At 34.2% G+C, this 22,182-nt stretch overlaps 1 protein-coding gene and 1 pseudogene across 1 annotated transcript; both read left to right on the forward strand.

The window, feature by feature from the left end:
- The first annotated feature begins 213 nt into the window (after positions 1 to 213).
- LOC110793128 (scopoletin glucosyltransferase-like) lies at positions 214 to 1,959 on the forward strand. Its single transcript, XM_021997970.2, has one exon. The coding sequence runs from the start codon at positions 352 to 354 to the stop codon at positions 1,813 to 1,815; it is 1,464 nt and encodes a 487-aa protein (XP_021853662.2). The 5' UTR covers positions 214 to 351; the 3' UTR covers positions 1,816 to 1,959.
- Positions 1,960 to 4,544: 2,585 nt separating this feature from the next.
- Positions 4,545 to 16,650, forward strand: LOC110793124 (wall-associated receptor kinase 2-like; annotated as a pseudogene).
- The last annotated feature ends 5,532 nt before the right edge of the window (positions 16,651 to 22,182 follow it).

Raw genomic sequence — 22,182 nt, forward strand, 5'->3', positions numbered from 1 at the left:
CAGAAGGTTTTAAACAATGATAATATCCACACGAAATCCTTTTGTCTAATTATTTTGCAATTAAGACGTGGACAAGAATACAAAGTAAACAAAAAAGAATGCAAAATTATATGGTACCTAAACAAATTATGGGATAGAGATTTCAAGTGGACAAATATAGTGACGTTGGGAGTGACATAAAAGAATGCACTTAAATCTGATTTCTTAATTCTTACACTCCACCAGTCCAACATATATAAAAAGCTATAAATCTAGCTTATCTTGTTCAAATTCATACACTTGTCAATTCTCATAGCTAGCAACACTTTCATCATCAATCATTGATAAAAACAATAATAGCTTAGCTTAAAAATGGGTGCCGAACCACAAAGGCTACATGTAGTGTTCTTCCCTCTTATGGCTGCCGGTCATATGATCCCAACCTTAGACATCGCCAAGCTGTTTGCAGCCCACCATGTTAAGACCACCATTGTCACAACCCCTCTTAACGCACCAACCTTCACCAAAGCACTTAACACCACTACGACTACGACAATCGATGTTGAAGTCATCCCGTTTCCTAATTCCAACGAAGCTGACGGAATTCCGGAAGGAATCGAAAACTTCGACCAGTTTACTTCCAATGAAATGGCAGTCAAATTCCTAAAGGCTACCACGTTGCTACAACAATCACTCGAACAAATCTTGGAGAAACACAAACCTGATTGCCTCGTTGCCGATATGCTCTTACCTTTTGCTACCGACGTTGCGGCTAAGTTCAACATTCCGAGGTTAGTATTCCATGGAACTAACTATTTCTCACAATGTGTTACACATTCCATGATCAAATACGAGCCGTTTAAAACCGTCTCGTCCGATGATGAAGAGTTTCTCATCCCTTACCTTCCTCATGAAGTAAAGCTTATGAAGTCTCAACTACCAGATATGATGAGGGGGGATTTAGATATGGATATGGATATTGTTAATAGTGAATGGATGGAAATATTTGTTCGAGCTATGGAGGCCGAGGCGAAGAGCTATGGAGTTATTGTCAATAGCTTTCACGAGCTAGAGCCTGAATATGCTGATTATTATAGAAACGTTATTGGTAGGAGGGCATGGAGTATTGGTCCGGTTTCATTATGTAACCGCGAAAATGAAGCTAAGTTCCAACGAGGGAAGGATTCTTGTATTGATGAGCATGAATGCTTGAATTGGCTTAACTCAAAAAAGCCTAACTCTGTTGTTTATATCTGCTTTGGTAGTTTAGCTCAAGTCTCGAACTCACAAGTTGAAGAAATCGCGATGGGTCTAGAAGCGTCTGAGCAAGACTTCATATGGGTGTTAAGAGGAAGTAATACTAAAAACATTGAAGAATTTGAGAAGAGGGTGGAAGGAAAAGGGCTAATAATAAGGGGATGGGCACCTCAAGTGCTGATATTGGACCACGAAGCGATAGGTACATTCGTGACTCATTGTGGGTGGAACTCAACTCTAGAAGGCTTATCGTGTGGGGTTCCTATGGTCACTTGGCCGGTATTTGCCGAGCAATTTTATAATGAGAAGTTGGTGACTCAAGTTTTGGAGACTGGAGTGGGTGTTGGAGCTAAGGAATGGAATAGAATGGTAGAGGGTATCAAATGGGAAGATATTAGAGATGCTATAAGAAAACTTATGGTGGGTGAAGAAGCTTTGGAGTTAAGAAGTAAGGCAAAGAAAATGAAAGAATTAGCAAGGATGGCTGTTGAAGTTGGTGGTTCATCTTATTGTGATTTGAGTTCCTTAATACAAGAATTGAGCTCTTATAATAATGCTACTACTTATGCTAGGGATTAATTAATTAGATGATGGGTTATATTGTTTAGAAGCATTAATATGCCTTTAAAAGGTCAATTACTCGGTCACTTGTAATCTCTTTGTCAAGTACGTCCGCCACTCTTTTTTAGTTGAATTAATATTTGGAGTTTCACGCTTACTAAATTCCAAATCCACAACTTTGGTATGTTTTAATAACTACTCCCTCCGTCTCTTAATACTCGCACCGTTTCTACTTGACACGCTTGCCAATGTAAAACTTTGACCACCAATATCTTTAACTACATATTATAAAAACTTGTAAAAATATTAATATTTTGAAAATATATATTAAGATGAATCCAACAATATATTATATATTAACATTTTTTTTCATATACTAGAAATAAAATAGGATCAAAGTGAATTATGTGAATAGTGCAAAAAGTCAAAACGGTGCGAGTATTAAGGGACAGAGGGAGTATTAACTTGTAATTTAATTACTATTAACTTGTAACATAATATGAATAAATATTGTATGGCTATAGGCCTATAGAGGGGGTTTGTGTTACATTATTGCTTATTTTTGTTAAATGAATAACAAAAGGTCTTGCGCGCACAAGGTGTACAATAAATTTATTATACACCAAGATAACTTTTATTCATTTTTTGTAACTTTAACCTACTTTTGATTAACTTTTATATTAGTAACAAAAAAAGTTGATGGATGAGCATATTAAATGGTTAAATGATTAATTTTATACATTATTAGTGATTTGAAGAAATAAGTTTTATTAAAATGAAAAAAATTTATCACTAAAAGTATATAACTTTTACATATATAAGCTTAACTTTTAAGTAGTTTGATTTAACTTTTACTCCGGTGTACAATATTTATTGTACACCCATTATAAATAAGAATTTGTGAATGAATAAATATTGTATGGTTATAGCGGAGGTTTGAGTTACAGTATTGCTAATTTTTGTCCATTTCTTAGTCATTACATCTTATTATTTGTTTCCACTTGAGATATATATATATACTACCTCCGTTTCAAAAAGTTCTTTACGCTTAGAAAAATGTGTCCAAAGTATAAAAACTTTGACCGTAAATTCTCACCATTATATACATCAAAACATTAAATGTAAGATCTTGTTAGATTGGTCTCGGGATGTATTTTCAGAATATCAAATTTTTATAATTTTTTTACATACGAAATTGGATATATTAGTAGTTAAATATTGCATTGGAGTTCGTGCAAATAGTAACTGTAAAGATCTTTTTGAAACGGAGGTAGTAGTAATTAGCAAGGTTGACTATTAAAAAGGGCGATGATATAGGTACGGTCGCAAGTTGCGACAACATTTTGTTGTCGCAATCTTACGTGTCGGCATTTCATTGGTACAAATAAGCACCATGTAGGCTACACGTCATCCATTTATTTTTACTATCAATTAAATATTTTTACTATGAAATTATATAAATAAGGCAATCAATACAGAGAAGGAAACAAATATTTATTATATTCATAGTAAATATATATTTCCTTTCATCTCATAAATTACACAATAAAAAAATAAAAATTATAATTTAATAATATATTTTTGTGCAATTAAAAAAATACATCAATTTAATTTAAAAATACATCAATTTAGTCACGCACCATTATCATCATCCCATCTAGAGAAGAAGAACCCACTAAACCAATAAAGACAAATCATTTTCCTAATTTTTTTATTTTTTAACCTTGGTAACCTGTATGGAACGATCATTACATTTACTAATTGGTTAACCTTATGAAATGTACAATCATTACAGGCTTCCTTGCATTATGAAATGTACAACAATTTTATAACATGTAACTTTCTAATGTACGGTTAACCTTAGTAGCCTGTAATGATTGCATGTAATCGCATAGGTTGCCTCTCATTGAAATGAACTTCTGTCAACAGTCGCATAGGTTAAGAATATATGACCTATTGCCGGTAATGATTTACTAATCTAAGTATAAATTAGTAAATGTATTTTTTATTTCAATTTCCTATATCATATTATTCATATAAATAATTAAAAGTATTTTTTCTAATTTTCTATACAAATTAGAATTATTTTTCTGAAATAAAAAATTATATCATACAATTTGTAAATTAGAATATTAAGACTTCCTACATTTTTTATGACATGTATAATAGGTCATATAATCTAAATATTTTAGTTTCCAAATACATTTATGACATATAGACGTGCCATGTCACCACTGTGACACGGCTTAAAGGTGGCATGTTGCGACCTTTATCATTTCCGTATTAAAAAATTATCGACAAAAACAGAGAAAGATCAAAGTTTGGTATGTTGGAAATTAGGAAGAGCTTAGGTTAATGGTTGCAGGGACATCACATACTCTCTCAAAACATGCATGAAGTATGGTTTGACAAAAGTGGCACACAATGTCCCCCTCCGATCGAGGCTCTAGGCTCTAGCTGACTCCAGATTTGCCACATTCTATACTATAATGAGTCAACGAGCTGTTGATCACGTCCGTAAAAAGATAATAATACTAGCTACTTGGCTACTTGCTTAATGAGTGGACAAAACGTATGTAAGACTAATTAAGATGACTTAGCACATTATTGTGCCAACAAGTCCTTCAAATGTCAAGCTAGCTACATGATTCAATAATCTGAATGATTCAATACTGTTCAACTATATATCCGTTGAAACATCGTCATAAGTTGGTTAATAAGTGTAGGTACTTTCGGGGGGGCATGTTTTAGGGTTGATATTCACCATTTTATTGACATCAAAAGCTAATAAATGATGGAAGTGCGGCCAAGTTTATATCCCTGTTTATGGCTATGGATTACTACTTTTTCCATGTTTTCAGTAAACAGTCTCGGTGTCTTTCCCATTGTCAAACCCGGTTGCCCAACTAAATGCGGGAAGGTAACTATTCCGTACCCATTTGGCATCGGTGGCCTAGAATGTTACCATAGTAAACCCTACAACATAAATTGCAACACCTCGTATGACCCCCCAAAACCATATTTATCAGGTGTTAATGATACTCAATTTGAGATCATAAACATATCCCATACTGGCCAGTTGCGAATTAGGAATGTTTTGGCCACTAGATGCTACCAAGGAGGGCGGGCAGTAAGATCCACGATGATGGATCCAGAACTGATAGACCTCTCAAGTTTACCGGTTGTGGTTTCAGACACAGCAAACATGTTTATCGTCATTGGTTGTAATAGTGAGCATTATGACATGGCATTTATGTTCACCGCCAGTTCAAAACTTGGCCACTTGAGTGGCTGTGTACCTACGTGTAATCTCCGGGAGGATATGATTCAGCGTAATGATACGTCGTGTTTAGAGGTAGGTTGCTGCCAAACAATGATCCCAAACAAAGGATTGAAAGCATTGGGGATAGCGATAGTTAATACTCAAGAGGACACCACGGACACTAATGAGTCCTATTGTACCGCCGCTTTCTTAGCTGAGAAAAACAAATTCAGCTTTAATGTAGCTGACATTTTTTCCGGTGATAACACCGCGTTAATCAATACAACCATTGAGCATGTTCCAATGGTGCTGGATTGGTTCATTGATGTCAATCAGACGTGTCGTCAAGCTCAACGGAACAAGTCCAATGCATATGCTTGCAAGGAAAATACCCGCTGCATAGATTTTAATGGTGGCTTCGGATCAGGATACCGCTGTAGTTGTCTCCCTGGTTACCAGGGAAACCCCTATCTCAGTCCTGGATGCGCAACAGGTCAGTCTTCCTATTTTTCATATTTACCACCTTTTAAGTTTCATGTTTTTGTATTTACCACCTTATAAAATGTTATTTTATATTTACCACTTTTTAAGTTTCATGTTTTTGTATTTACCACCTTATAAAATGTTATTTCATATTTACCACCTTAACTTTATGAAAATTTTCGTATTCACTACCTTTTAACGAATTTCATCAGATTTTTCATCCATGTGAACTCCACTTGACCAACTTCTTTAACTTTCCTCATCTTTTAGTAGGTTTTCAATTGAAGAAGTTAGTTAAACAAGGTTCACATGGGCCGAAAATTTGATGAAAACCGCTAAGAGGTGGTGAATTTAAAATATTTCATAAGATTAACGTGGTAAATATGAAATAACATTATATAAGGTGGTAAATACAAAAACATGAAACTTAAAAGGTGGTAAATATCAAAATATCCAAAAAAAAATTTAATTTTTCTGGTAAATGAACTAAACAAAGCAAAACTAGTTTGATTGTGGTTTTTACTTGAAAAATCATTTTTTAATGAAAATATTTTATGCCAAACCAAATGAGCCAGAATCAAAATGACATTGCATGCTCAATTAAAAGAACTACAGAGTAATTGACTAACAAATCCTCATCTGTTCTAAAACGTTTTACGTCAAACCAAACGGAGTCAGTATCAATTTAACATTATATGCTCAATTAGTAATTAATTAACTAACAAATTAGATCTTCTATTTCTATTAAGTAGAAATTTGTCAATCACTACATAAGTTAGGGAAGGGGGCAAGGGGCGAAACCAAAAATTCTTAACTAAGGGGCCAAATTTATATTTGTCAAGCACTAAAATAAAATAATTAGCAGGGTTTCAATATTTTCATCAATATGAGATTCTCTTTACGTTGGAGAATTTCAATATAATCATCAATACGAGATTTTTTTTACGGTTCACTTTTTAGGTGAACAATAATTATCTTATAATCATGAAAAATAAAATGTATGTGAACGAGATAATTCTTTTTTTTAAAAAAAAGGTGCATGCGTTAGTGAGCTTTGAACCTCGGAACAAGAGGCCATATACAATACTCCCTCCGTCTCTTAATACTCGCACCACTTTCCTCTTCGGGTCGTCCCTTAATACTAGCACCGCTTCTATAAATACAAATTTTTATCAATATTATATTATTTCTCACACTTACCTACTAACCCACCTACACCCATACTCCCTACAAAAAATCATTTAAAAATTCACATCCCTCACTCACCACTCCCCACCCCTTACACATTTCCCACTAACTATATTAAAAAAATACCCCACTATCAACTCACACCCATTAAATTAATAATTCAATTCAAGTGCCTTAAACTCCGCACCGGTCAAACCGGTGCGAGTATTAAGGGACGGAGGGAGTAAAAGAAAAATATGCTTGCTACCCACACATCCAACTATTTGTATTGTACTTAAATTATACTACCTTCGTTCCTAAATGATCTTTACGCTTGCTATTTGCATGGTAATTAAGGACTTTATGGTGGGGTAACAAGGAAAATATGTAGCTACAAATTGTCCAACAATGTGAGTACGTAGATGAAAATTAATACTTCCTCCGCTTTTTAATACTCGCAACGTTTGGACTTTTTACACTATTCATATAGTCTGCTTTGACTATTTTTGGTGTTTTTTATATAAGATAAAACATAGTCATGTGGGTTCTTGTTAGATTCGTCTCAATGTACATTTTCAAAATATCAACTTTTTATAATTTTTGCATAAAGAAAATTTAAGATGTAAATGACCAAAGTTGTGCATTGGCATGCTTGAAAGTAACAAACGTTGCGAGTATTAATAGACGGAGGAAGTATTAGAGTATTGTGAGTAGCTAAGTTATGATGGATTCTCATAATAAAATATTGCAAGTTGTATGTTGTGGTGGGCCAAATGAGGTATAGATGTAAAATTCATACGCTAAAAATGGAATAAAGTGGAGTGTAAAAAACTTTTAGGACCGGGATAAAACGAAAAGCGTAAAAACCTTTCAGGAACGGATGTAGTGTAACCAACTGTCCAGAGGGTATGACCTAACCTGGAACCCCCTAGCCTCGCCCCTGCTTTAGCTACGGTGCGTTCTATTATATTTGACTTTACTTGAAATTATCTGAACTTATTTAAACTGAACTTATCTGAACTTATTTAAACTGAACTTATCTGAACTTATAGAACTACCTTATTTATTTCATACTCTTTAGAACCTTATTGGACCTTATTAAATCTTATAAGACCTTATTTAAAGTTTATTAAATTATTTTTAAACATTTAGTCGTCATTAGAATATTTATCACAGTTGATTGCAAATATTAATAACTTTTACGTATAGATTAATAAAGTATTTGTTATTTACTTCAAATACTAATAATTATATGTTTTAAGTTATTATTAATAATATGTTATTACTCTGTACTAATCATGGTTATTAAAATCGCGATTTAAATCATAGAATCTTACGATTCTACGATTCAAATATGTCTTACGATTCAATTCACGATTCTACATGATTCTACACTTTTTTCTCGACTAGAGAAAACCTCGTAAATTTGAATCATGTAGAGAAAGTAATTAATAGAAAAATATTTATAATTATTGTTTTATATAACTATTAAACAAATATATATTTCCATTATTAAGTTCTTTCCTATAATATAAGCACTTTAAATGAAATTTGAGAATAAAATCTTGATTATATTTGTTTGTAGAATCTTACGATTCTACGATTCGATTTTACGATTCGATTTTACGATTCGATTCTAAGAGTCCCTTACGATTCAAAGTAGAATCACTTTTTTGATAACCTTGGTACTAATAATAATTTATTTTTAAATCCAAATTCGAGTCCGACTTAAAAATTCAAACTTCATAGGTCCAACTCGATTTGACCATTTTTTAAGTAGTGATTAACTCTTTGATTTACATCTTTGATGCTCCGCTTTAGAACTAAATCTCGAACAAAAAATCAACTCTTCCATACTGCCTATTTCACAACTCACGTACAAGTCAAATAATAAGCTAATAGCTAACCATTGAGACACAAACTAGCTAGAAAATAGATTAGCTTGAAATCTTATGTGGCATGACAAGCTAATTTGACAATAAACTTGTCATTGGAGATGTTCTAATATAGACAAAAGTTATAAGGCGCTGAACAATTAGTTTCATATTTATTTATTTATTTCGGTTTTTTACTATATTTTCTGGATCGCTTCGAATCCTGTCCAAGCATGTACAATTGGTCTATTTTCAGGATCTTGAACAATTTTGATCTTCAATCTGATTCAAGTTTTGACCGGTGAATAACCCTAATTATGTACTACGTTTGAAATTTGACAATTCTACAAACCCTCTCTCACATCGATGTTTGTTAATTACAACCTTCAATAAACGGGTTTGTCTATTTGTTATAGTTTTAAATTGATCTATTCAGTTTAGTGTACATGAAGGCTGACGTACATCTAAATCGATGTATTAGAAATCAACACTTAGGATGATTTCTTTGCTAAACTGATTTTCAGTTTAAGCTTTGAGAGAGAAAGAGAGAGATTCTAAGAACTTGATCAAACAGAATTTTTATTATTTTATTGATGATTAATTCGTACAGCAAGCATGATATATATATATATATATATATATATATATATATATATATATATATATATATATACAATCTAAGGATGATGTGTTGCAACCAATGAGATAGCTCTATTTGTACACATCAGCCATTGCAGCTGATAAGAATCAGCTTATTACAAGAATGCAGTCTAACAGAATCACTAACTAACTCCCTAGATTTAAGGTAGGTTGTTAGAGCTAGAAACTGATCATGTGGAGAAGCTTCTAGAATGTTGTATTGCTGGTTGATCATGCTCATTGTTGATGTTGCTTGTAATGCTGCGCCTTGCTTTGATGTTGTGTAGAATAGAAGAGAGAATAAGATTAGCAGTAGCAATAGGTGAGTGTACACTAACACCCCCCCTCAAACTTGGTATGGGTAAAACATTGATCATACCAAGTTTGGAAGACAGAATTATGTGTTGTGGACTAGGGAGAACTTTGGTAAATATATCAGCTAGCTGATTGGTGGTTGGAAGATAACTGAGTTGGAGAAGTCCTTCAAGAACTTTATCTCTAGTGAAGTGGCAATCCACTTCAATATGCTTAGTTCTTTCATGAAAAATAGGGTTCTTAGCAATGTGTAATGCAGATTGGTTATCACAGTGAAGCTTAACAGGTTGCAAACCATTGATCCCTAATTCTTCAAGGAGTCTAACCGTCCAAGTGACCTCACTTGCAGCCTGAGACATAGCTCTGTATTCGGCCTCAGATGAACTTCTGGAGATAGTGGATTGTTTCTTGGACTTCCAGCTGATGGGAGAGTTACCAAGAAGAAGCACATAACCAGTGACTGATCTTCTGGTTGAAGGGCATGCAGCCCAATTAGAGTCTGAGAAATCTTGCAAAGTGAGTTGATCATTAGATTTTAGCAAAATACCTTGTCCAGCTGTATGATTCACATATCTAAGAGTGTGAGTGAGAGCAGCAAGGTGAGAGATTTTTAGGGGAGTGCATAAACTGACTGAGAGATTGAACTGCAAAAGCCAGATCAGGTCTGGTGTGAGTGAGAAAATTGAGCTTGCCAACATAGCACCTATACAAATCAGGATTAGGGCAAGGATCTCCTACAGGAGTGAGCTTCAAATTGAGAGGAAAAGGAGTGACTGTAGGTTTGGAGATGTCAAGTTCACAATCAGTGAGCAGTTCTTTGGTGTACTTCCTTTGAGTGAGAACATAACCTTCAGAAGTGTGACTGATCTTAATGCTAAGGAAAAAATTGAGAAGGCCAAGATCTTTGATGCTAAAAGTGTGATGCAAATGAGCTTTGAGAGCATGAATGGTAGCTTCATTAGAGCCTGTGATGATTATGTCATCAACATAAACAGCAACCACAGTGATGTCACTATTATCATGTTTAATGAACAAAGAATAGTCATTCTTTGATTGTGTGAAGCCCTGGGTTTTCAATTCATCCAAAAGTCGAGCAAACCATTGTCTAGAAGCCTGTTTAAGGCCATATAATGACTTATTGAGCTTGCATACATGTCCAGCAGGAGTAGTAACACCTTCAGGAACCCTCATGTAAACTTCCTCATCTAGGTTTCCATGGACAAAAGCATTATTGATGTCTAACTGGAACAATTTCCATTTTCTACAAGCAGCAAGTGAAATAAGACATTTGACAGTTGACATCTTTACAACAGGAGAGAAGGTCTCATGGTAATCGATACCATATTTTTGTGTGAACCCTTTGGCAACTAGCCTATCTTTATACCTTTCTATAGAACCATCAACATTCTTTTTAATTCTAAACACCCATTTGCAACCAATAGCTTTCTTGCCTTTAGGGAGCAAAACAAAATCCCAAGTATGGTTGTGATCCAAAGCAGTGATCTCTTTTTCCATAGCTAGAAGCCAATTGTTGTCACCAGCAGCTTCCTTGTAAGTAGTTGGTTCAATGTGATCCATATGAGCAGCAATAAGAACCTTGTGAGCATCAGAAAGACTGTCATAAGAAACTATGTTACACCAATGTTTGACAGTTTTAGAGCAAACAAAATCATGAAGGTGAGAAGGTGCTTTTGAGATCCTTGTTGACCTTCTAAGAGTAGGAATAGAAGAGTTTGTATGTGGGGTAGGAGGTGAATCTGGTGTGACTGTAGGTCGAGTAGACAGATCATGTTGGATAGAATCTGTTTGAGATAAAGATGGAGAAGATGGTGTATTTGAGGGAGGTTCGGAAAGAAAACTAGAATTGAGAGTTTGAAAAAATGGAGAGAGTGAAGTAGAATCAGAAAAAGAAGTGGAAACAGGAAGAAATAATTTGGTAGAATAGGTGGACTTGGGGGTAGAAGAGTAGTGAAAAGGGAAATGTTTCTCATGAAAGAAAACATCCCTGGAAACAATTATTTTATTAGTGGCTAGATTCAACACCTTGTAAGCTTTCTGGTTGGGAGGATAACCAATAAAGACACAGGGATCTGCCCTTGGATCAAATTTGGATCTGTTGGGTTTTGCAGTTGTAATGTAGCACAGGCAACCAAAGATCTTTAAGTGGGAAAGATCAGGTTTAGTGTGGAAGAGCTTTTCATAGGGTGTACAGAAGTTAATGCTTTTCAATGGCATTCTATTAATTAGATAAGTAGCAGTGAGGACACAACTACTCCAGTATTTATCAGGTAGTTTGGATTGAAAAGCCAATGCTCTAGCAGTTTCAAGAAGGTGTTTGTGTTTTCTTTCTACCACACCATTTTGCTGAGGTGTATGGCTGCAACTTTTTTGGTTTAGAATACCCTTAGTGAGAAACAATTCCTTCATTTCTCCTTCTGTAAGATCAGGAGCATTATCTGATCTAACCCCCTTATTTGACAAGTTAAACTGTGTTCCAACATAAACAAGAAATTGAGCCATGATCTTTACTGAATCTGTTTTACTTTTCATGAAATGAGTCCAAGTCATTCTAGTGTAATCATCAACAATGGTTAAGAATTGATTACACTTAGATGAGTCCAAAATGGAATATGGTCCCCAAACATCAATATGCAACAGCTCAAAAGGCTTAGTAGTTTTAATACAACTAGTTGGAAATGAAAGCCTAGTTTGCTTAGCCAAAGGACAGATTTGGCAAAATGATTCAGCTAAACAACCCTTTACATCCAAACCCTGTACATTCTTTATTTTCCCAAATGACATATGTCCAAGTCTTAAGTGCCACAGTTTGGCTTCTTGAACTGCTTTTGAACTAACAGTAGAAAGAGCAAACTTATTTGAATCTAAATGCAAGTCTGAAAGCAAGAATTCTTCACACAAAGTGTACAATCCTTTCTGCATCTTACCAAGCTGTATATGCTTGTTCCTGGAAGGGTCCTGAATAAAACAGTTGCCATTGGTAAATGAGATTGAGAAATTTGTATCACAACACAATTTGGAGATAGAGACCAGATTAAATTTAAACCCTGGAACATGAAGAACATCTCTAAGTGTAATTCCCCCACCTAGCTGTATGATACCTTTGTGTTTAACTTGTAGTTCTGTGCCATCAGGTATAGTTATAGTGTGTTTACCATCAGGAACAGGTTCAAAAGAGTGAAACTCAGATAAATTGGAACACATGTGATCACTTGCTCCACTGTCTAGGATCCATTGATTGTTAAAATTAGACGTGAGACAGAATTTACCTTGAGGTTGATAGCTAGTGGCTAAGCCAAGAGAGTGAGAGCCAGAATTCTCTTCTTGGTTAGCAACTTGTTGGCTGTGTAAACAATTCATCAGCTGTGTGTATTGTTCTTCAGTAAATGTGGCATGTACCACTCCTGGTCCTTCTGCATCTGTTTGAACCTCTTTAGGAGTGTACTCATCTAATTGAGCTGCCGCTGCTATTCTTTTTCCCTTTCCTTTGAAATCTTTAGGGTAGCCATGCAGTTTCCAACACTTCTCAATAGTGTGATTTCTCATTTTGCAATGATCACAGAAGAGATTATTCCTGTTTTTATTGTTGTTGTTCCTGAATTGATTTCCAGTGCCTGCATATTGAGAGTTAGAATTGTTGTTATACTGATTCCTGTATGGCTTGTTGTCAAATCTTCTAGCATTGAATGCTGCAGATTCAGTCTGTGTTTGTGTCTTGTGATTATGCACTTCTTTCTGCTGTTCTTCCTGTAGAAGCAAACCATATGCCTTTGAAATTGCAGGTAGAGGATTCATCATGAGAATAGTGCTTTTAGGATGCTCATATTTTTCATTCAGTTTCATCAGAAACTGAATCAATCTTTGATTCTGCTGTGTTTTGAGCAACTGCTGAGTGAGATTACAGCTACAACCAGTACACTCACAGACAGGTAAAGGCTCTAATCCATCAAGCTGATCCCAAAGAATTTTAATCTTTGTGAAGAAACTAGAAACTTCATCATCGATCATCACCTTGACTTAATTCACTGAGTTGTTGTTGAACAGAAAACAACTGAGGTCCAGATTCTCTACAATATCTATCTGCTAGTTCAAGCCATATTGCCCTTGCTGTTTTGAGATACAAAACACTTCTTGCAATTTTTGGTTCTAGAGAAGCTAACATCCATGAAATTACCAGATCATTACACCTATTCCACATCCTATAATTTTGAGAATTTGCTGCTGGTGGATTCAAGCTGCCATCAACAAAGCACAGCTTGTTTCTTGCTGATAAAGCTATCATCATTGAACGTCTCCAATCACTGAAAAAATTTCCTTCAAATTCAATGCTCACTAATTTCGTGGCATTTAAATCACTGTTACTAAGATAGTAAGCAGAGTTTGGATTTTGAGATGAATCTGTTTGATCTGCAGGCATTTTGAATTTGCAATTTCAAAGAAAAATTTGATCAAATTGTGAAAGATCAATCAATCTGAACAGAAGAAGAAATTTGGCAGGATCGAATGATCACTTGCTCTGATACCATATTAGAAATCAACACTTAGGATGATTTCTTTGCTAAACTGATTTTCAGTTTAAGCTTTGAGAGAAAAAGAGAGAGAATTCTAAGAACTTGATCAAACAGAATTTTTATTATTTTATTGATGATTAATTCGTACAACAAGCATGATATATATATATATATATATATATATATATATATATATGTATATATATATATATATATATATACAATCTAAGGATGATGTGTTGCAACCAATGAGATAGCTCTATTTGTACACATCAGCCATTGCAGCTGATAAGAATCAGCTTATTACAAGAATGCAGTATAACAGAATCACTAACTAACTCCCTAGATTTAAGGTAGGTTGTTAGAGCTAGAAACTGATCATGTGGAGAAGCTTCTAGAATGTTGTATTGCTGGTTGATCATGCTCATTGTTGATGCTGCTTGTAATGTTGCGCCTTGCTTTGATGTTGTGTAGAATAGAAGAGAGAATAAGATTAGAAGTAGCAATAGGTGAGTGTACACCAACACGATGTCGCCATACGCCACGAATCCTCATCAACAAATCAGTATTTGTACAACGTACTACGTATTAGAAACCTATACAAGATCAAATCACTATGTTAGTTACGTTATATGCTCCTTCTTGCAGATATTAATGAGTGCGCAGCTGGTCCAAACAACCCTTGTTCTCATATTTGTAAGAATACAGCCGGCAGTTACAAATGCTCCTGTCCTGAGGGATACAGGGGAAATGGGTGGAAGAAAGACGGCGGTTGTTTAAAGGAACATAATTCAGGATTCGTTTCGAGGCTCGGTTATGGTAATTCTTCCCTTTTTATAAATACTACGTATACACTATTACACTAATACATGGAATATATACACTAGTATGTTTCTTTCTACTCCGTATTTGTTAATGCACAAAATATTTATGATATTAGAAAGTTATGCATTAAAATACAAAAAAAATTAATCTGTATAACGGGCATAACAAAAGTACGAATAGAGAGTGGTTGTGAGAACAATAAAATCAAGGATATACATTTATGTTATAAATAATGTTTTTTTATAATATACTGTCTAGACATGATTTCCCCGTGCTCATGATTTCGTAACTTTCTACTATATATTTATAGATATAGGTTTTGTCAGGATACTAGGTGCAAAACTAACAATTTGAAAACTTTGTGTCAATGTAAGTGATGCATTTTAAAAAAATTGGAAGGAGTAATAACATTAAAATTAATAATAGAAATAAACTGAACTTGCTTGAATTTGAACTATAAACTGAAATTTTGAAGGAAAAAACACTAATTATACGAGCATAATTTCAGTATAAGACGTTTGTGCAGGTTTGGGCTTTGGACTCTTGTTCTTTATGGTTGTAGCGGGTTTGATATATTTTTTCATCAAGAATAGGGAACTTGTGAAAACGAGGAAAAGATTCTTTGAGCAGAATGGAGGGATACTGTTAACACAACAACTTTCTCCAAATGGAGAAACTATGGACTCATCTAAAATATTTTCCTTTGCGGAACTAAAAGAAGCAACAAATAATTACAGTGAAGATCGTATTTTAGGCAAAGGTGGTTATGGTACGGTATACAAGGGGATTCTAAAGGATGGGCGCGTAGTAGCAATAAAAAAATCAAGAGTAGCTGATAAAACTCAGGTTGAGCAATTCATAAATGAAGTCGTTATTCTAACTCTTAGGTTGTTGTCTTGAAACCGAGGTTCCTTTGTTAGTGTACGAATACATCTCAAATGGCACTCTCTTCGAACATATACATAAAAATAAGGGCATCACATCATGGCTTACTTGGGCTAGTTGCATTAAGCTTGCTGCAGAGGCTGCTGATGCACTTTCATATCTTCATTCAGCCGCTTCAATACCAGTTATTCATAGAGATGTTAAATCCACCAACATATTATTAGATGAAATTTATACAACCAAGATATCTGATTTTGGCGCTTCAAGGTTGGTTCCAGTTGATCAAACTCAGGTGACAACATTAGTTCAAGGGACATTGGGATATTTAGATCCGGAGTACTTTCAAACAAGTCAGTTGACGGAGAAAAGTGATGTTTATAGTTTTGGAGTTCTTCTTGCCGAACTCTTAACAAGAGAAAAGCCTCTCTCCTTAGAAAGGAAAATGGAAGAGAGAAATTTGGCAATGTATTTCCTTATGTCGTTGGTAGAGGATCGTTTGATGGATATCCTTGATCCCCAGTTAGTGAGGGAAGCTAGTGAAGAGCAGCTAGTTACAATGGCGAAACTTGTTAAGAAATGCCTAAATGTTCATGGTGAAGATAGGCCTTCAATGAAAGAAGTGTCTCTTGAATTAGAGGGATTGAAGAAGCAAAATAGGCATCCTTGGACTGATCAGAATCAAGGGGAGGATACAAGCAACTTAATGGACCAAAAGGATCTTTACCCGTTGCCTTTAAATACTAATTTTAATGGTAATATGAGCACTGGGGAAATCATGTCTGGACAATATACAATGCAAATTGATATGATTAACGAAATAAACCAACCTCGTTAACTTACTAACAAATTGAAGACTGGAACCAGGTTGTTTCAAAGAGTGACAAAAATGTCTCCTTATTCCTTTTTAATGCAATTCCATTTGATGCAATTTGTCAATTTCATATATCCATATCTAATGTTTTACACTCAAACCCTATTGAAACGTGTCATCTTCTTAAATATGTTAGTATATAATTATCTCCTCTATGTTTTTTAAAGTTATTACAAATTTGGTTTCTTACCAAATGCGTTATTGACCACCTTTTAAATTTTGTATTTAAAACTTTATTATAGTAATTGACTAATGCAATGCATATTGACCTTTTCGACCCTCTTCTACCCCTTATTTCCTTTCCCTTCCTCCTTTCCTAAACCTTTCAGTGGTGGTTGGGGGCATTCAGGAAAGGGAAAGAGAATTATGGGGTTTCATTCCATTTGTTGTTGTTTGTTTGTGGTTTTTGTCATTCTTTTTACTCTCCTTACTTTTCACTTACCCCCAAATCCCTCTACAATGATACCCTATCCCCCCAGGCTTTCCATTCTCATTTCCTTGAGTCCTTGATCACCCTCTTTTCATAATTAATAATTAATAATTCATAATAAATAAAAAATGATTCATAATAAATAAATAATACCTACTATATAATTATAAACAATAAATAAAGTAATAAATATATAATATATAATAATATATAATATTTAATAATTATAAATAAATAAAAATGTAAAAATAATAAATAATAAATACGGAGTAATCAAATAAATAATAAACAATAAATAAATAATAAATAATAAATAATAATAATAAAAATTATACTAATAATAAATAATTCATAATTATTATTGATTATTTTTTTTATTAATTATTACTACGTACTTCGTATTTATTTATTCTTTATTTATTGTTAATTATTACTTTATTTAATTTTTAATAATTAGTGTTTAATATTTATTTTTTATTTTTTATTTTTTTTATTTATTTTTTATTATTTATTAAATTTTTTTATTTTTTATTTTTTTTATATATTATTTTTTATTTTTTATTTATTATTAAGTTACTTAGAAGAGAGAGGAGAGAAGAATAGGGAAACCAAACACCATTATTAAACAAAAGATTTTTATTCCATTCTCCTTGATTCCCATTCTCATTCCCATTCTCTTTCCCTTTCCCTTTCCCTTTCCCCTTCTTCTCCAACCAAACTACCCTTCACACTTTATGTATTGATTCCCTTAATCAATTCTCTTAGGGGGAGTTTGTTTTGAGGTCTTTAAGAAAGGGAAAGAGAATCGACACTCTTTATTCCTTTTCTTGTTGTTGTTTTTCTATTTTAATCATTACCTTTACCCATGTTATTACCCCACTTTCCTCTACCATTATTCTGATCACCACACCCCATATGGTATCTACCTTAATTACCTCCAAACTCCCCTAGACTTATATTCCTTGACCAACGTTTACCAACTATTAAAGCAAACCACCACCCAACTCCAAGAACCAGTGATTGGTGTCACGCCACGACATTGTTACAAATAAGCTTGTTCTAATTATTATTGTTATTAGTCATAGTTCCTACAATCTAAAGTCGATATATTTTTTTTATAGTAAATTATGGATGATAATATTCTACTTCCACTACTACAAAAAAGGGCATAGAGTAATGTTGAAATACACTTTATAGGACGCCTTAGAGGCGTTCTCCAACTCGGCGCGCTATAAGGTTTATAAAACGGGTAAAAGAAGCGTTTTATATACCTAGTCATAAAATACATTGATAAGAGATAAGCGCCCTCTATTCCCTTCCTAAAATCAGAAAATGAAGAAGGAATATAGAACGGTTAACGTACATAACCGTCTCCTATACTCTACAATAAAGCGCGCCTTCCATACATAACCGTCCTCTATTCTTCCTGTTAAATATTGACATACAGAACATCTTACATACATAGGCGTACTAATAGGTAAAAGAGAGAGATATACGGAGGAGTGGAGGAGTTGGCGGCTAATGGGGAAGGTGGGCTAGGGTATGAGTATATTAGTTTTAGTAATAACACTTTGATTTGAGTTTTTTAATTATAGGCTTTAGGTTTGTGCTTTGCGGGAGATATTTAATTTTTTTAGAGTTAATTTGAGTTTGGTCTGCCGCCAATGTTGATACAGTTATTTTGTATTTATTTTTCATTTTTAGGAAATAGTACGCATTTATCTAGCACCGCTCTATATGTTAGTGGTTTGTATGTATAGATTTAATAATATTATTTTATTCTTTTATCAGGGTAAAAACATATGAAACTGTTAAATAAGGTACCCGTTCTATATTCTTTCCCCCGTAGAACTGTTATCAAAGAAAAGCGTACTATATTATCCTAGGAATCGCTTATCACACTTAACCGTACTCTATCCGGCGTTACTTATTTCGATTTTTGTAGTAGTGTGCTATACCCATTTTCTCATCCCTACTTTCCCATGCTTTTATTCCTGATATGTCGAAAATGCAACATTTTGATGGGAAAAACTATAGGATGTGGTCTGATAAAATGAAAATTTTCTTGGGTTAGATTGGGGTAGATTATACTCTTTTTGTTGATGTAGCCCCTGTGAATTCTATTAGGGATTTCGATAAGGATAATAAGACCTGAAATGGTATGTTGTTGCATTATATGACTACTTCTCTTTACATGATTCATAGTAAGTCAAAAAATGCAAAGGATATTTGCGATGCTTTGAAGTCTAAGTATGGTACTGATAATTTTGGGACTAAGAAGTACTCGTGTTCTCGTTGGTTAAATTTCCGTATGACTGATGATAAGCCTGTTTTGGATCAAGTGCATGAGTATGAGAATCTATGTGATGATATTATTGCTGAAGGAATGAAGATTTGTGATCAGTTTCAAGCTAATTGTCTTCTTGAAAAGCTACCTCCTTCCTGGAAAAATTATGTTCACTCCATGAAACATAAACAGAAGGATTTCACCCTCCAAAAGTTGGTTTCTGGGATCAAGATAGAACAGCAGAATCGCATTCAAACCAAAGGGAAATCTCAGGATCATTAATCTTCTATTGCTAACCTTGTTGAATCTAAAAATGCAGGTTATAATAAAGGTTCGAAAGGAAAAGGTTCTAACCAACTTCATGGGACCAGACAAGCCAACAAAAACTTCAAGGCCAGGAAATAAGCAATTCAAGGGAAACTGCTTTACTTGTGGTAAGTTCGGGCATATTGCAAAAGATTGAAGACAAGGGAATGGACCGAACAACAAAGCAAAGGAGAACAAAGCTAAATCCAACATTGTTAAAGATGAGGTCATTGTTGTTGTGGTGTCGGAAGTGAACTTGGTAAGCAATGTGACATAATGGGTGCTTGATACCGGTGCAACTCGTCATATTTGTTCTAGCAAGGAGATGTTCAAGGAGTACAAAAAAAATTCTAAAGGAGAATGCGTCTTCATGTGCAACTCAAGCATTGTGAGTGTTCTTGGCAAAGGAAAGGTTTCTGAAATTAACTTCTGGAAAAACCATTGCTTTGCAAAATGTCTTACATGTACCTGATATTCACAGAAACCTCATTTCTGGTGCACTATTAAATAAAGCTGGCATCAAATAAACTTTTGAATCTGATAAACTTGTACTCACCAGAAATGGGGATTTTGTGGGAAATGGATTTTGTAATGGGGATTTGTTTGTGCTTGATGTTGTTTCTGATAATAAAACTCCTACTGCTTCTGTTTATATTGCTGAGTCTGTTTCTTTATGGCATTCTAGAGTAGGTCATGTGAATGTTGCATCTGTTAAACAACTTAAACAACTTAGTTTAATTCCTGAATTTAGCAATACTTCCTTTGATAAGTGCGAAGTATGTGTGGAGGCTAAATATCCTAAGAAAACGTTTAACAAAAGTGTGTCTCGTACTTCTTCTTTACTTGAGTTGATTCATAGTAACTTAGGTAACTTTAGGAATTCTATGAGTAGAGGAGGAAAGCGTTAATATATTACTTTTGTTGATGATTTTTTCCGATTTACTAAGGTTTATTTGTTGAGTACTAAAGATAGGCTGAGGAAAATTTTCTGATCTATAAGGCTGAAGTTGAAAATCAATTAGACCTTAATATTAAAAGGGTGAGATCATATAGAGGTGGAGATTATGATAGCAATCCCCTTAAGAAATTTTGTGAAACTAATGGTATTATTCATAAGATTACAGCTCCTTATACCCCCGAACAAAATGGACTAGCTGAGCGGAAAAATAGAACCCTTAAGGGTATGATGAATGATATGCTTATTATTTCGGGTATTCCTACTAACATGTGGGGTGAGGCCATTCTTTCTACTTGCTATGTGCTTAATCATGTTCCCCATAAAAAGCTAGATAAACCCCCTTTTGAGTTATGGAGAGGTTTCAAGCCAAACTTGAGTTACCTTAAAGTGTGGGGGTGTTTAGGAAAAATAGGACTTCCTGATTTCCAAAGGAGTAAGATTGGGTCTAAGACTGTTGATGGGATTTTTATTGGTAATGCTTCTAACAGTTCTACATATAGGCTCATTCTTAAGTATGCATCTGGTTTTGGTCCAATTCGTGAGTTAAGGGATGTTAAACTTTTTGAGCATATTTTTCCTATGAAGTTGAATGTGCAAGAAAATTTACCTGTTGCATGTCCTTCCTCTTCTGTTGTGCATCATGACATTGCATCATCTAATGTAGAACCTAGAAGGAGTAAGAGAGCTAGAACCAAGTCTAGTTTTGGTCCTGATTTCATAACTACATTTCTTATTGAGAATGAGTTTTTGAATGAGCATGAGATAGATGCATTTAACTTAGAAGAAAACCCTAGGACCTATGGGGAGGCTATGAGGTATGTTGACTCTAGTTTTTGGTTATAGGCCATAAATACTGAGATAGGGTCTATCATAATAACAATACTTGGATTTTGACTGAACTTCCTAGGGGTTGTAAAGCTTTAGGAAGTAAGTTGATTTTTACAAAGAAAGAGGATACTAATGGAAACTTGATCAAGTTTAAATCTAGATTAGTAGTTGGTGGTCATCATCAAAAGAAATGTCTAAATTTCTTTGACACCTATTCTCCTGTGACAAAGGCTGCTACCATTAGAGCTATAATTGCACTTGCATCTAGTTATGATCTTATTGTGCATCAAATGGATGTGAAAACTGCTTTTTTGAATGGTGATTTAAAAGAGGATATTTACATGAAGCAACCAGAGGGATGTATTGCTCCTGGACAAGAAAACAAGGTATGTAAGATCATTAGATCACTATACGGTCTAAAATAATCACCTAATTTAAGCAATAGTATGACAAGTTTCATCAAACTATTATTTCTTATGGTTTTGTGTTAATGATTCTGATGCTTGTGTGTATTCTAAACTAGGCAAGCTTGGTTGTGTTATCATATGTCTATATGTGGATGATATGCTAATTTTTGGAACCAATATAGATGTTGTTAATGCAACCAAGACCTTCTTAAATTCTTGTTTTGAAATGAAGGATTTGGGAGAGGCAGATGTTATTCTTGGCAAAAAAAATTATTAGAACTTCATATGGATTGTCTTTAAACCAATCTCATTATGTTGA

Source organism: Spinacia oleracea, chromosome 6, assembly GCF_020520425.1.
Source record: "Spinacia oleracea cultivar Varoflay chromosome 6, BTI_SOV_V1, whole genome shotgun sequence".
NCBI lineage: Eukaryota > Viridiplantae > Streptophyta > Magnoliopsida > Caryophyllales > Amaranthaceae > Spinacia > Spinacia oleracea.